Source organism: Thunnus albacares, chromosome 2 (assembly GCF_914725855.1).
Source record: "Thunnus albacares chromosome 2, fThuAlb1.1, whole genome shotgun sequence".
NCBI classification, from domain to species: Eukaryota; Metazoa; Chordata; class Actinopteri; order Scombriformes; family Scombridae; genus Thunnus; species Thunnus albacares.
In genome coordinates, this window is record NC_058107.1 from 13101749 (window position 1) to 13117097 (window position 15349).

The 15349-nt window shown below is 39.5% G+C and overlaps 1 protein-coding gene across 5 annotated transcripts in view; it reads left to right on the forward strand.

The window, feature by feature from the left end:
- rimbp2b (RIMS binding protein 2b) overlaps window positions 1–15349 on the forward strand; it is an 82798-nt gene that overhangs the window by 35656 nt on the left and 31793 nt on the right. For all 5 annotated transcript variants that reach the window (XM_044366403.1, XM_044366385.1, XM_044366412.1 and 2 more), the window contains 2 exons: window positions 6242–6325; window positions 13230–13319. In XM_044366403.1, coding sequence (XP_044222338.1) covers window positions 6242–6325; window positions 13230–13319 — 174 coding nt within the window. The remainder of the gene's footprint in view (window positions 1–6241; window positions 6326–13229; window positions 13320–15349) is intronic.

Sequence of the window (15349 nt, forward strand, 5' to 3'; positions counted from 1 at the left end):
GGATGCCTCGCTGAGGTCTTATACCCGGGACAAAATGCTGCAGAGCTGAGGAGCTTAGACGGTAAATCCTGCCTCCATCCAATTTTTCATTTTGCCCATTCTCCCTTCCTTTTCATTTGCATTCCTATCAAGGGCCTCGCTGCCTTCACGTATCTCTCTCATGATCATACATCCATTCACCATCAGTCTTTCTTTTCCTCTCACCTCACTCATTACCCTTCTCCTCTTTGATCTGTGTGTCATTTCTTTTGTCCTTTATGTGTGTGTGTGTGCGTGTGTGTGTGTGTGTGTATGTGTGTGTGTGTGTGTGTGTGTGTGTGTGTGTGTCTGCATGTGTGTGTGGATGGATGTACTTGTTGACCTCTGGGAGTTACACTTGTTTTTCCTGTAAATCTGTGATTCAGCAGTCAGTCTGCATGTTGCTGAGCATACACACACACACACACACACACACACACACACACATGCACACACACACAGATACACACTTGCAGGCGGCAGACGAGTACAGTATTAGTGGAGTGCAAGCATCTGTGCCTGCGCACACAGACTTAAGCTGTAGGGGTTATGTAACTTACTCTGCCATTTCCAATGATTTGAAATCACAGGGGTTTGCTATGCTGGACTAGATTACTGCGTGTCTGGGCCAGCAGTATGTGCAGTATAGTCAGCAACTACAAACAGTACTGCTGGGAAGCTGGTGGTCTCATGATAGTAACTAAGGGGAATCCTCTCTTAAAGACCTCGACAAGACAATGGTTTGCTAACACTCAACATTGTTAGCCTTTCTGTCAGCCTAAAGGCCTTTCCAGTAGCTGCAGCTCGGCTGGAGAAAAGAAACAAACACACATTATAACGAGAAAAAAGTGTCTCAGGACAATACATATATATATATATATATATATATATATATATATATATATATATATATATACACAGTATCTTAGACAGCACCACTGACATTTTGAGAGGCAACAAATTAGCTGTAAAGCTACAGTTTGTGCCACAGCCTGAGCTTACGTACAGTTTGTTTTTGAGCGTAACTACTCTCGGTAAAAAGTGAAGTGCTTTTTCTTTTGGGTGGCAGTTTTCACATCAGTTTTATTATAGCTCAGCTGAGTTGTAGCATGCTGTGTGACTGCATATATTTTTTAGAGGATAAGCATTCATAGTCATAATTAGATGTGAAGTTAACCTAAAAGATTTAGCAAGAATAACATAGGCTGCTTTAAAACACATCCTGGAGCAAGTTTTACGCCTGTGAATGTCTGTCTATATTTGATATCTCCATCAGATATCTGCTGTTTGCATAGAATTGGCCTCTGGTAGAAAACGTTGGCAGTTTTTTTTTTTTTTTGCTCAGCCATAGGCAGGATTATTAGCCATCATTACGCACCATGCATATTCAACACAACAAGGGATGAAAGACAGAGAGAGAGAGAGTAATGAGGTTACCCCTGCTCGCCAGAGATTATGCACAGAGCTTTCCCAACTACAAAAGATCAGAAGACCGAACGCTGAGAATAGGATGGGGAAAGCCTCCTGTGTTAATTAGTTAGCGCTGAAATAATAGTATCTGAACCTCATTTCATCAAGATGTTGCTGTGCATTGAAGTCACATTAGAGAGTCAGCAACAACAAAAATAGTGGAAGTTGTATGTATATATATATACCACATACTACTTTTGTTGTCCCAGGAGAACTGTCCATGGTGCTGAACACCAAGACCAGTGTGTTCAGAGCTCACAGCTTAGGCTTTGTAGTTTGAATCAGTGCTAGTACAGTAAATAGTAATAAGTTGTCAAGACTGGATTTTATTCAATATTAGTATTGATTTAGAGATTGTGTTTAATTGAAAGAAAAAGGAAAACTGGGGAAGTTGCTTTCAGCAAAAGAGCTACTGGAAGAAGTATACATAGATAGAAATATAGATAGAAATTTTATTGACTTTATTGGTACCGAGGAAAATTTAGGATGTACATTATGTATTGGCATCATCATTCTGTTATTAAGCTACGCTAGCGGCATCGCTCTAGGTATGTCTGTCCACATTGGTCCAGACTAAAATATCTCAACAACTATATGATGGATTGCCATGAAATTTTGTACAGAAATTCATGATCCCCAGAGAATTAATCTTACTGACTTTGGTGATCCCCTGACTTTTCCTGAAGCGTCACTGTGATATTTTGGCGTGTTCATCTCAGGATAAATTGTAATAACTCTGATGACTTTTAATCTAGGAAGAGTGAAATGTTGAAAGTTGGACAAGTGAGATATGTAAAGCTACAAACAATGATTATTTTATTATTTATTAATTTGTCAATGATTTAGTTCTCAAGTTCCCAGACAGCAATCACAAGTTCTAATAGATAAGTTTTACATTTTACATTTGTGAATCTTGCCACAGCCTAAAGTTAAACCATAACTGTTTTTGGAGAGCTTGTACCACTCACTAACATGGAAAAAAAGTTGTCAAGTCATTGATTTTTAAAGATGTTCTGCTATTAAACAGAATGTGAAACTCCTGCTGCATACACTGTATAAGAGACATGGAGGCAGTATAGATCGCTGTGGATGCACCTTCGTCGTGCATGCATTTGCATTAGTGTCACTGAGGCACGAGTGCTAGATCTAGCCTAAGGGGATGGTCTTTCTCATCTGTCTTCATGTGCTGTGCAGTAAACGCCTCTTCACTTATACAGGAGCTCATTACTCACAATGGCAGCCATTTGAATCTTTTATCAGAGGGATTTTTAATTGAACATTGGCAAATGTGTTCCAAACAAATGGGCCTCAGCAAGCCTGAGAGCTGTGTGTGTGTGTGTGTGTGTGTGTGTGTGTTTCCGTGCGCAAGTGAAATATTCATCGTGCATGTTAGTGCGACGTCGTAGCCGTCTGCTTCTGAAAACTGTACACATTAGATACCAGCCCACATGGGAGCTGGCAAGCTGTCTGCGGAGGCTTTGTGTGATTCACTGAAAGGAAATCATGGTAGTGTGCTTTATATTTTTTATATGTATTTTTTTTTTTTTAACATTTCCAATTTTTTTCAATCATTTTCTATTTTTTCACATTTTACTCTTCTTTGACTGTATAACAAGGAACCAGACTGACTGAACTGTGTCTTTGTTTTGTTTTTCAGCAGTGTCTTCTGTTTTTCAGTAGCGATACTAAGCTCAAATTCTCTCTTTTGCAACTTTTGGTTAAATTTAATTTAACTCAACTAAGAATTTTACTCGATTACATTGTTGAAAAGCCTTACCTTAAAGGGGACATATTGTGTATTTTGTGATTTTCTATCATTTATATAGTGTTATGATGTTGGATATCTATGCTAAACATGGTCAAAGTTCCAAAACTCAAGGTTAATGTATGAAGAACTACTCCCTGCAAGTCCAAATCCAGGGCTTTAACCTGCTCTGAACGCTACATTTGCAGCATTTTTTTCTACCTTGCTGATGAGCTGATAAATGGCTGTATTTTCCGTAGCCTTTGTTGCTATGGGTGTTGCCAAGGTTTTTCTATGCGTTGTTTGCTTTGTCCACTCACATATTTTTCAATTTGAATATATACGGATGGATTTGAGAAGCTAGGTTTTCGAGTAAAGACCGAGAAAAAGTAATGAAATCCTACCACTATAGTTTGTTTCATGGTTTGTTGACATAGCCTCCACAGCTAGCAGATATCTGCAGAGGGGCAGCTTCCAAAAGCTGACCAGTCAGAACAGAATGGGCTACTCAGGAGGGGGGCCTTAAAGAGACAGGAGCTTAAACGGCCTGTTTCAGACAGAGGCTGAACTGAGGGACTGCATAAAGGGTCAGCATGAGTTAAATAAGGAGTTTTTTTTAACTGTAAATCATAGAAAAGATATTCCAGCAGAGCCCCAGATTAAAAATAAAGACCCGGAAATATGCACAATATGTACCCTTTAATGTTATTAATTTCATGCTCTACCCTTACTCTTACCTTTACTTTAAACAAACCCCACCATTTTAAAACAATATTTTAAGATCCTTAAGCATAAATTAAATTCTAAATCATAACATTAACCATACCTTTATCTTTACTCTCCATCCTAAATTTAATTACTGTACTTACCAGGAGATTTATTTTCCACCCTTTTCTGTCCTTGTGAGTGCTTTGGCTCTCAAAATGATAAAAGCATGTGTAAAGCAAATGTACACATACATATGACTGAGCAGGATCACTGTTGGACAAGCTACGACAGATAAGGGGTCAAAGATTTAATCATGACAACTGTCACTTGCTTGGGGTGAAACGCCACAAGGTTACAGATCAGGAAAGGGTCAAAGCTTGTTCTTCCTCCTTCTGCTTGTTCAGTTCTCTGACCTTATTGCTCACTGTCTTATTAATTATTGTCACCACTTAGAGGTCAAGAGGGGAACCAGCAGATGTAGCAAAGTAAAACTGTCTTCCATTTGAATGGATTCCAATATATATTCAAAGTCCAACCAAGCTGTGAGCATTGGTACGATGAAATGCACATTCACGCATTTTTCACACACAGTATGTATTATGTGCTGTGGGCTCTCCGATGGTGCTTATTTTAGTCTTGCTCAGGGACACGTGGTGCCATGCTACAGTGCCAGAGTGCGTGTGTGCACGCTGGTAGACACACATAAAATTCTGTTTAATTCTATACGCTAATCTTGGAACATCCAGCTGCACTTTCACTCCCATCCATAGCAACAATGTGCAGAGGATCTGGTTGGTGATGTACTTTCATGTATTTTGTACTGTAAAAGCAGTACAGTGGTGGTTTATCCTTGAAATTGATGCCCATAAAGAAGGTGTGTATTTCTGTATAAGTTGGATTAACCTACACTAGTGAATGCATCCAAACTTGCCAAAAAAGTGTTAACTTTTGTTAACAATCACAATGTGATAAGGCATCTCCAGAGCACGATTGAACACCCAGGCAGCTTAGATGGGGATATCCCATATCTAGCTCTCTGCTCCTAGTGAGAAGCCAATGATGATGATTTCTCTGAACAACACTGATAGACTAAACAAGTCAGATTTGAGTCATGTTGTGGCTCTAATCGCACACTGTGAAAAGAGGTGAACTTCTTTTCATTGTATTTCCAGCTAACGCAGCATTCAGCTGTCAGCTCAGTTAAATGGCAGCTTGATGGAAACATAACAGGCATTCAAAAATGTCGGAAGAGAATATTAGGTGTCAGCTAGATACTGACTATGACTGATGATAGAGAATGCAATATACAGTTTATATGGTGTATTGTACATGAGGATACATTATTAAAGAATTAAAGTTTGGTCTGTTGAGATTATATTTCATTTAAATGGGAGAGAGTGAATAAACCTTTCAAACAGTAAACTTTTTGACATGTTACAGCAGAGAAAGCACACATGTAACTGACATGAAGGTTGCATTTCATTTACTTTGTTTGTATTTTTACTTTATCAATGACAGGGTGCTGATAATGTGCATGCTAGTCGTTTCAGTGGTATGGCTTATTGTTATTAGTAGCACCTGAGATTTTCCTGCTATGATGAGTAGAAACTTCTGCTGTGAAAATGGACAAATGACAATAAAAATATGTGAAAAATGGGGAAACAAGAGACATCCAAGGCAAGGCTTTTAGTTGTTAGTTGATGTTTTTTGCCATGCTAGCAGTGTTGTCAAGGGATCCATTCAATGATTGGGCACTTTGGTCACTTTTGGATGGATTGCTATTAAATTCGGTACAGATATTCATGTGTTGTGCTGTGTGTAGTGCTAATTATCAAATTTCCAACCTCCAACTTGCATGGAATGCAGCATTATTACAGCCTTATGGAGCCGCTAGCACAGAGCTGCTAGTAAGCCCTTGCCTTGTTAATTCAAGAGTGACCAGACTGATTAAAGGCAGACTTTGTTTGATCTCTTTCATCAAATTATTCCTAGAAGACCACACCCTACATCCTCCCAACATTTGAACTTTAGAATCCCAGCCTCCTATCTGTTTTCTGACAACAAAAACGTTTTGTAATATCTGATAGATAATCTCTGAAAATCTCTCTCTGTCTGCGCACACACATACATATACACATGAACGCACACATGTTCACACACATACACCCACACGCCTAAATACTGCTGAATAATGAAATGCTCCAGCTCTCTCTCTCCCTGCCTAGTTTCACTGAGTTCTCTCAGGAAGCTTCTGTTCCTGACAAACCATAGCAGCCGCCCTCTGCTTTCTTCTCTCCCCAGGAGACTGAGATCAGCACCAGAAGGAAGGAGTGTGAAGCACTTGAGGCAGAGGTGAAGAAAAAGAATCAAACATGTCAGACTTTGGTAAGTGCTCCAAAAATATACCTTGGCCTCTGAGTGAAAGGACTGAGGCTACAATTGATTTGTACCTGAGAGCCTTGCTCACTATCATCATGCACAAATGTCCCCTGAGAAAATGAGTGGCGGTCTACTGTAATGATAGCTTGGTTCACAGGTGGTGATGACTGAAATTGAAAAATGGGAGCAGTTAACTGTAATATACAGTGTCTCTGTGTAGATTTTTTTGTTAGCATGAATGCATTTGAGAATGAGAGCTACACTTTGTAGCATTATTTTCTCTTTTTGTTGTGAAGAAATAAAGTAGTGCCGCTATGTACAGTATACAAACAATGTGCACATTGAAAGTGCTGCCCTCAGGCTGTGGCTATATTGGTTTCTTTGGTGTGCAGTTCATGGAGCTCTGTGCAACACTGTTCTCTAAGTATACAGCACACTATGTGTGTTCTACATGTAAAAAGAGGATCAGAGATGTGTTAGACAAGTGTTATATTTTCAGATGGTGTTTAGTGCCTCTTCAAGGACTTTTTCCTACAATGGTCCAGAAATGTCATTCTGCCTGCTGGAGTGGCCTTGATTCAGGACAAAAGGCAAAGAAAAGGGAAAAAAAGATGAAGTGGAAAAGCAAAAAAAAAGTTCTTGATTACATGTCTAATCTTGACTTTTTAGCATTTGGATCCTCAGTGTCCTGGGTTTGAATCATAGAAATATTTTCTCTATATGTTTGCACTGTTTGCACAGGTTTGCTTCACTTTCAGATGTCCCTTTGAGTGATGTTGCTGATTATCAGAACTGTAGACTAATCAACCAGTATGCCTCTACTTAGATGTTTCCTGTGGAGCTTTTGGCCACTAGTAGTGCAGCAGAACAATGTTTTGACAAGCGGGTCTCTTGTAAACAATACAAGTTTCACACAAAAAAACAACAAAAAAACAAATAATTGAAAATATTTTATGTGGCAGGAAATGTATGTAACATGTTTATAAGGCTTTAATGATACTGAATATAGACAAAATTGTGTTTATTTACAGTAGAAACTCCACAGGATACAGATACAGTATACCCATATTTACTGTAGCTGTTGTGAAATATCTGACTTCACATTTGTATAGTTTTGGGTTAAAATAAACTAAAGTTAAGTGCTGATCAGTGACAGCGTATTCTGTCATTCTGTAAAGAAAAGAGGATAATTTGCTTGAAATTATGAAATATACATGTATGTGCAGTGTATGCAATGTAATGCTGTAAGTCAAACTCATTTCTACCCCAAAATGGGGAAATAGCCCTATGTTGACATTTCAATTGGATCCCCTCTGAGTAGCAGATCATGAAAGACTGTCAACTTTGGTGCTGCTGAGTGGAGGGTTTGTTGTCAGAATCAGGCTTGTAAGCTCAGGTAACAGCAGCAATTATTGCCCTGTGTTGTTGTATTACTTTAGTCAGAGACAAGAGTCATCAGGCTCTATCAGTCTCTCACAGCAGGAGCACATCAGAGAAGTAAATCACAGCATAAATAAAGTGAATGGTTCTGATCTTAGGGGTTTTACTATTACAGTTATGGGAGTCCCACTGAGCAGAATGACAAATCAATTTTTTATATTATTATTATATTACACTGAGATGGAGAGGTCTGCTCAGCACACAGCTTCTGTTATAGTTTATTCTGAGAGAGAATGACATATTGCTGCTATGATGTTCCAGTAGTGGTTCTCAAAGTGGGGTCCCCAAGGGGCTCGGCAGCAAGATGTTGAGTTTAATTTTAGTTGAATTGACTAGAATTTTAGAGAATATGTAAGTGTAGAGATTTATACAGAGCCTACGGTCTGTGGTTTGGGAGTCAGGAAGAACAACACAGGGTGCTGTATGATTGTGAAAGTTGGAAGTTTAGCTTTGTGTAAAAATGATACATGTTTGTAACCTGTAGGAGCAGAAGTCAGCACCGAGTAGCGCAGGTGTCCTGGACTGAGATTTTTCCTATGAAAGGCAGGAGCTGGAGGGATTTAGCAGTAATTCAAATGGCACTGTTTGGTCCTAGACCATTTGAATTCATTCCCTCATGCCCCCAAGCCCACTTCTTTAGATGAGCTGTCTTTGTGTGTGGCTCTCTGCCCCAAATAAACACTCCATTAGGACTGTTTTCTTTGCTGCCCTTCTCTCACATTCCCTGCCCACAGCAGCACTTCCCTCCTCGCCCATTGTCAGCCTGCTGAGTCCGGGGGGAAGCTACCCAAAGGACAAACTGTCCCCAAATGGCGTGCTGAAACGGCGGGCTGGTCTCCACAGACTGCAGCACAGCTCTTATCTCCTCCCGCACTGAGCCCTGAGAACAGAGGCAAACACAGACAAGACCAATGAGCACTATTGTGAGGGGATGGTGAGTTGACAGTAATGTCACTCCCTGTTTGGTCTAAACTGGCTTACCTCTCTCTCTCTCTCTCCTCTGTTTTTCTCCTTCTTAATCCTCTCCGTCTCAGGTTAAAGTAAAGAGTGCACATACAGAATAGGCTGCTCAGTGCAACTGCTCTGCCGGTGGATTTTTAACAATCTATTCACCAAACACTGACAGCCTATACAGGAATATACATAGATTTTTCTTACCAAGTGTTGAAATTCCAGCTGGTGTTAATTCCTTGTCTCCTCAGAGTGACTTCAGCTGTCATGTATATAAACACATAGTCTGAGTGAGTGTGTGAATGACAGTAAACACAGGCATAGCCATCTGGCACCTCCACCTTCCTGGGTATCGAGTGTATAACTACAGACCATCAGCTGAGTATGACTGTGCTACCCTGTTACCATGGCGACAAGCATCAGCTTTGCCAGTGTCTCTCGAATATGTATCACAAGACACCATGTAACACAATTTTTGTTCCTGGGTAGAAAGTGTTATTTCCTAATTGCTTGTGCTTAAAAAGTATAGAAAATGGCTGTTATTCCCTTCAGACTTTGCTTTTGTGACCTTTTGAAATTAATCTATTTCCAGTGAGAAAATGGGCAAATTTGCACATTTTCATTCACATAAAGTCAGAAAAACAACATGAATCAAAATAGTACATGTATTTATACTAAAATTATACAAAATTGACCACAAAGAATGACGTGTTTTTCAAGGTTTACAATTACACTGTAAATGACTTTCATGAATCAGCCCCCAAATATAGTCTCCCATCATCAAATCTGCTGATTCATATGTTGTTTTTTCTGACTTTATGTGAATGAAAATCTGCAAATTCGACCGTTTTCCCAACGGAAATAGGTACATTTCAAAATATCACTGTCCTAGTCACAAAAGCAAAGTTTGAAGGGAATAATAGCCATTTTCTATCATTTTTAGGCATAAGCAATTAGGAAATAACACTTACTACCCAGGAACAAAAAAACAAGTAAAAATTTGTTACACAGTGAGATCAATGCTGAGGCAGACAACAGACAAACTCAACAAGTCCAGGAACCGGACTGTGTCGCTATGCTCTCAAATTGAGCTCAATAGCTGGTGTGAAGTGCCTCTGTGGTCAGCTTGGCTTTCATTATGAGCTGTTTGTAAACACAAACACCTTCTGTCAAAAGCGTGATTGGCAGCTCTTGTTACTCGGGCACATGGCATGCATTGTATGAGCCAATGTCAGAATTCAATTTCAAGATTGCCTCTTTTCTCTTAATGTTGTTAATTCCAACATGTATTAATATTTTCAATGTTTTGCAGCCCTTTGAGATGGTTTTGTACTGTATGCTTGTTCATTCATGTACACCGCATTTTGTAGTGCTGGAGGGAAACACCGGTGTGTACTGTTTAGGTGATGCAGAGGACAAGTCATGTGTAAGAGAAATACACCATGTACTCATACTCTATAGTGCACTGTGCATCTGATGTGAGTTCAATTCGCTGCACAATTAAAAACAGTTGAATTACATTTTAGGCATTTTGCCGGTCCACAAATGTACATAAAATGAAATACTACCATATATACTGTATATACTATGTCTATAGTACAGTAGTGATTGGCTGGTTGTTGTCTATACTGAACAAGAGCAATTTGATGCTGCTTACACTAGCTGAGTTTACAGAACAGAGAGTAAGTGGGTGAAATGTTTGCTTTGCTCATGTGTTAAATGGCACGGCTGATTCATCTATCAGGCTTGTCGAAAATTAAACGCACAGCTCCGGCATACCAGGCTGAGTCAGACCGTGTCTGGACAAAACATACAGCTGCCTCTGCACTGCTTTCATACAGAAGAGTAACTCAGGTACTCTGCACTAGATCGGCTTAATTATTTTGTTCCAAAGCGCACTGTCTGTTATTCATGAAACGACCCTGGTTCATCAGGAATGAATAGAACACATTTAAAAGAATTTCCAGTTTATTATTACACATTCATAATGGTCAAATATATGGCCTTTGCAATGTGATAGCTAAAGTGACCCGCCTGTTTCTGTCACTTACACTTGCTCCTGACATACAGTTGATATGGTAACATCATAACATATGGCTTTGCTTTTGTTGGCAGTTTGTATGTACATGCATGTGTCTCTATTAACATCAGGTGTACTATTAATCTTTAGAAATTATTTCCTTAAAGATTTCCTGTGGTGTAACTTTTGTTTGTCTTACACAAAAAAACTCCACAGGGTACCATTTAAATGAACAGAAATAATCTATTGACACAGATTTTTCACTTGTATTATGTTGTTTATGTCCTATTGTTTGCATCATTCAAATCTCAAATTGCAAATCTCCCCTCAGCAGGAAAATCTCCGGTTTTCAGCTGAATAATGTTGGAGACAGCTCAATATAGGCCACAATGTATTCTGCATGGAATTCTCTTCATCATTGGGCACACAGGCTCTCTCCGTAAAAATGTGTCTTGCCAAGGGATTATGACGTATGCTGATCTGTTTAAAGCGTTAACACATCAACAATGCAGGACAAAGACACAGCTGATTCTCTGTGTTCAAGACAATTTGGTGTGCATCATCATGCGCGTGTTGTCGGATCCAAATTGCAAAAAGGATTTCAAATGAGGATGGCAGTCATGTTGAAATGCTTAAATCAACAACAGGCTTGAATTTCAAAAAGTACTTTAGCTGATTGTTCTGTCAGTGTATATACAGTAAAACGCAGGCCTTCTGTTTTTTTTTCAGTGGCTGTTTGTCCTTCAGAATGAACACCTGGAGGCTTAGCCAGCCCACATTAGCTCTTAATTGAAGGATCAATGGATATGAATAGGAATGTCAATGCAATCTAGTGCTTGTACGGGAAGCATTAAAATGGGTACAGTTGATGCAGGTTGAAATGCCAATAATTCTTTGGATGTGACAGAAATGAAATTAATGGAAAAGCAGCAGATCTCAGATGTGACTTTGGTTCTGTCTTCAGGCTGTTGTTTACTTATGACTGCTTGTCCTTGACAGTATGCATCCTCTGTGGTGTGTGTATGCACATTTTGTTCATGTTTGAGCCATATCAGAGGTCCATATCATAATGTATTGTTGTTTTATTGCTGTTATTTTTTGTAGTAGTACTGGTAGTGGGAAAGCTAGTCATATATATTATTGTACAAAGTGAAATAATGATATGTAGTTCATAGTTAGTTTTTTATCCCCTTGATTTATGAAAAGAGGATGACCACATAGTCTAATTATTTAATTATCAGCAACGTTCTGACCACACAAGTGTCAAATACATCTTTATGTACTGCATATACACCACCCAATAGCAAATTTACAAGCAATTGGTGACATCATAAACAATTAAAAGGTACGCTTGAGTTCATCGCAAACAATAGGCTGGTTTCACAGCAGACATTTATTGTAAGAGAAACACAGGTGTTACTAATAACATTAATGATGGATCTGTTTTATTCAAGTGTCCCAGTAAGCCATGACATTGTGACGGCGAGCTAGCATGCACAATACAGTGACCGTGAAACCAAAGCAACTAATTGGAATTCAGCCATCATTAATGTTATTATTTATACCTGTGCTCTTCCAGTTATTACATTTCAAATTGTCTTTCATGAAAATAGCATATTGCCCTGACTAGCACTGCCAGCATTTTTTCTAATTTGTTGTGCATTTCTGCCAGACAACTCATGCTGAGTTATAATGCTTTAAGAGCATCAGTGGGGAAAAGGAAAATTGCTTAAAATTTCTCTAGTCTCTTAACAAGTTTACAATTGCATGCATGTTAGTTTTCTATGTTTACTCCTGTCTCCATTTGTCCACTGAAGCAACCTTCATAAGTAAAACATAAGAGAACAGGAGCACGGGCCATTAAGAACCACTGTATTTACTGTAAATGTATCATGCATGAGCCAGTAGGTTTCTTGGCTTCCCATAAGAACAACACTTGGCCTACATGCTGCTGTAGCTGCAGTGAATTGCACATCAGAGAACTCTCCATTTGACACTGCAAATTGCATCCACGGCATGCCTCACGACTGTTGATTGAATGTAATTAAGTTTTCCTCCTCTGCAATGAAGGATCCCCCCCCCCCCCCCCCAGCTCGATACACTTGGTGGGAAAGAGAAGGGATTGAGGGCTGTGTGTGTGTGTATGTGTGTGTCTGTGTGTGGTAAGGAGGTTATCAGAATGAATGTTTGATTTACATCCACTCACAGAAAGTGGTAAAGAGGAACATTTTCGTGACTTCTGATTACAACCATTCCAGTATGTTAAATACACTGAGCCTATATTATAGCTAATATTATTGTTCCGCTGTAGTGGCGGCTTTCATGCTGCTAAAATGGCATGCTTTCTAGAACATACCAGAGAACCTCGAGCTGTCTCCTCAGATGAATAATGCACAGGCTATCGCTAACAACACGCTGGGTTTGAGTGCTGTGCTCTGGTCTTATCATGGTGACTTCTCTGGCTCTAAACGCTGTTTTCTTTCTGCCTCTTTTGCCTAGGAGAATGAGCTTCAAGATTTTCTCCAGGAGAACAAGCACTTGAGCCTCCAGTTGTTCAGCAATAGCCACAAGGCATCTGAGTATGAGAAGGTAAGAGACAACGAGGCTGTGGTTTTGATGTCTTGACTGCATACACATCACACTGGCACTCCATCTGCACATGTTTTTGCAGGTTTTAAGCTGTGTCATATCTGTGCTAAATCACCAGTTTTTAAGCATGCCAGCAGCATGGCTCTTTGGATGACATTGTTGGTTGGCCAGTTGGTCAGTCCTCTGACTTTGGTCCAGACTGAAATATCTCATCGACTACTGGATGGATTGCTATGGAATTTTGTAACAACATTCATGATGGCCAGAAGATGAATCCCAGTGACTTTGGTGATCCTCTAGCACCACAGTGAGGTTGACATCTGTTGTTTTGAGTGAAAAGTCTTTGCAACTATTGGATGGACTGGCATGAAATATGGTAATGATAATTTCCCCCTCAGGATAAAATGTAATAACTTTGGTGAAGTTTTCCTCTGTTGCCATCATCAGATCAGAATTGGACTTTGTCTAATACTTGGGTTCATGACCAAATACCTGCAAAACTAAATTCCCATCAACCTATGTAGTTTGTAATTGCAGTTTGTTGTTTGTTGTTTTTAGTACTAGCTACACATTAGCCTATTAGCATTGTGAGTATGTTTTCATGCTAGTGTTAGCATTTAGCTCAAACACTGCTGTACAGCCTCACAGAGCAGTTAGCATGGCTGCAGACTAAGTCTTGTTTCATAGACTGGCATCTTTACATTAGCACTACTGTATATCAGATGTAAAACGTAAAAAAGTCAAACATAGCTAAAACTGCCCTTGGATAGCATATAGATGGAGGCGTTTTTTCCAGTTTCCAGCATATCAATGCAAGCAAAAGAGCCTCCAATTCTATAAAAACACCATCACCTTCCTTTTAGCCCAAAGACCTCAAAAGTCTTCTGAGCTGATAACACCACTGCGAAGTAGATCAACAAACAAAGAGCACCAGGTCTCTCTATGGACAGGAAAGCAATTTCCTGAAGGAGTTGATTGGCAGGTAGTTGCTGTTGGGGTTGAAGAAGGGCTGGGATGCTGGTTATTGATGTCTTATCAGGACTGGGGTGGCTCTCGGTGCAGCTATCCTGAACTGTTATCACGCTGACGGATATGAGAGCAGCACTCTGCAGGGCAATGCGGATATTAGCCCTCGCTTACACCCCCATGTTCTGATCCATATCGTCTCTGAATGAACTAGGAGGGGCTGCAAATGGCATCTCCCTCTGCCCATTATAGTCTATTGACCTGCTTCTGCTGAATCCAATATAGTTTCGTTCGATCTGTCTACATTAGGTCTGACAATCACTGCTATCCATGCGCATAGTTTTTACTGTGTGGAGGTGGGCCATTCAGATACAGACTCACTGGTTTCTGTTTGTGTTTTGCTTTGCTGGTGTTTGTTGAAACGCCCTCCTCTAGGAATCATTAGTCATTCATGGCTGCTCTGAGGATGAGACTTTACCACATTATGGCTGCAGGAACCAATCACCTTGTTGCCAATTAGGGGCCTTTAAAAGGCTGATTGAAATAATGATACAACTGGTCTGTGAGTGGGGAGACAGAATATGAACAATAAGAAAAAATAGAAACATTTTTCAGATATTATTCATAATAGCAGTTTATAATAATATAATGTACGTCTGCTTCATTCAATTGAATGCTTAGTGTTTGGTTAACAATGAAGCATGAATAATTTATTACTGTTTTGGTCTACAGCCATGGTAGTGAGTGAATTATGTTACCCTTACATTATTATATTATTTAAAGGCTTTTATCACCGAAACCAGACAGCTCCGACGTCTGTCTGGCTTGTAACAATTTCTGCCTGTCTTAAATGCTTGGAATGCTTTGGGTGGCATTAAAGCAAATCGTTTTTTTACAGTATGGTGCTTAAAATGTACACTGAATACCAGAAAAATTGGAACAGCTGTATAATGGAATACAATCCAGTGCAACCGTTCTACCTTTATAAAGCTTTTAAAGAGTTGATTCAACTTTACAGTCAGTTTTGAAGCTTTGTGGTGTCATTGGATGGGGCCAAATGAACT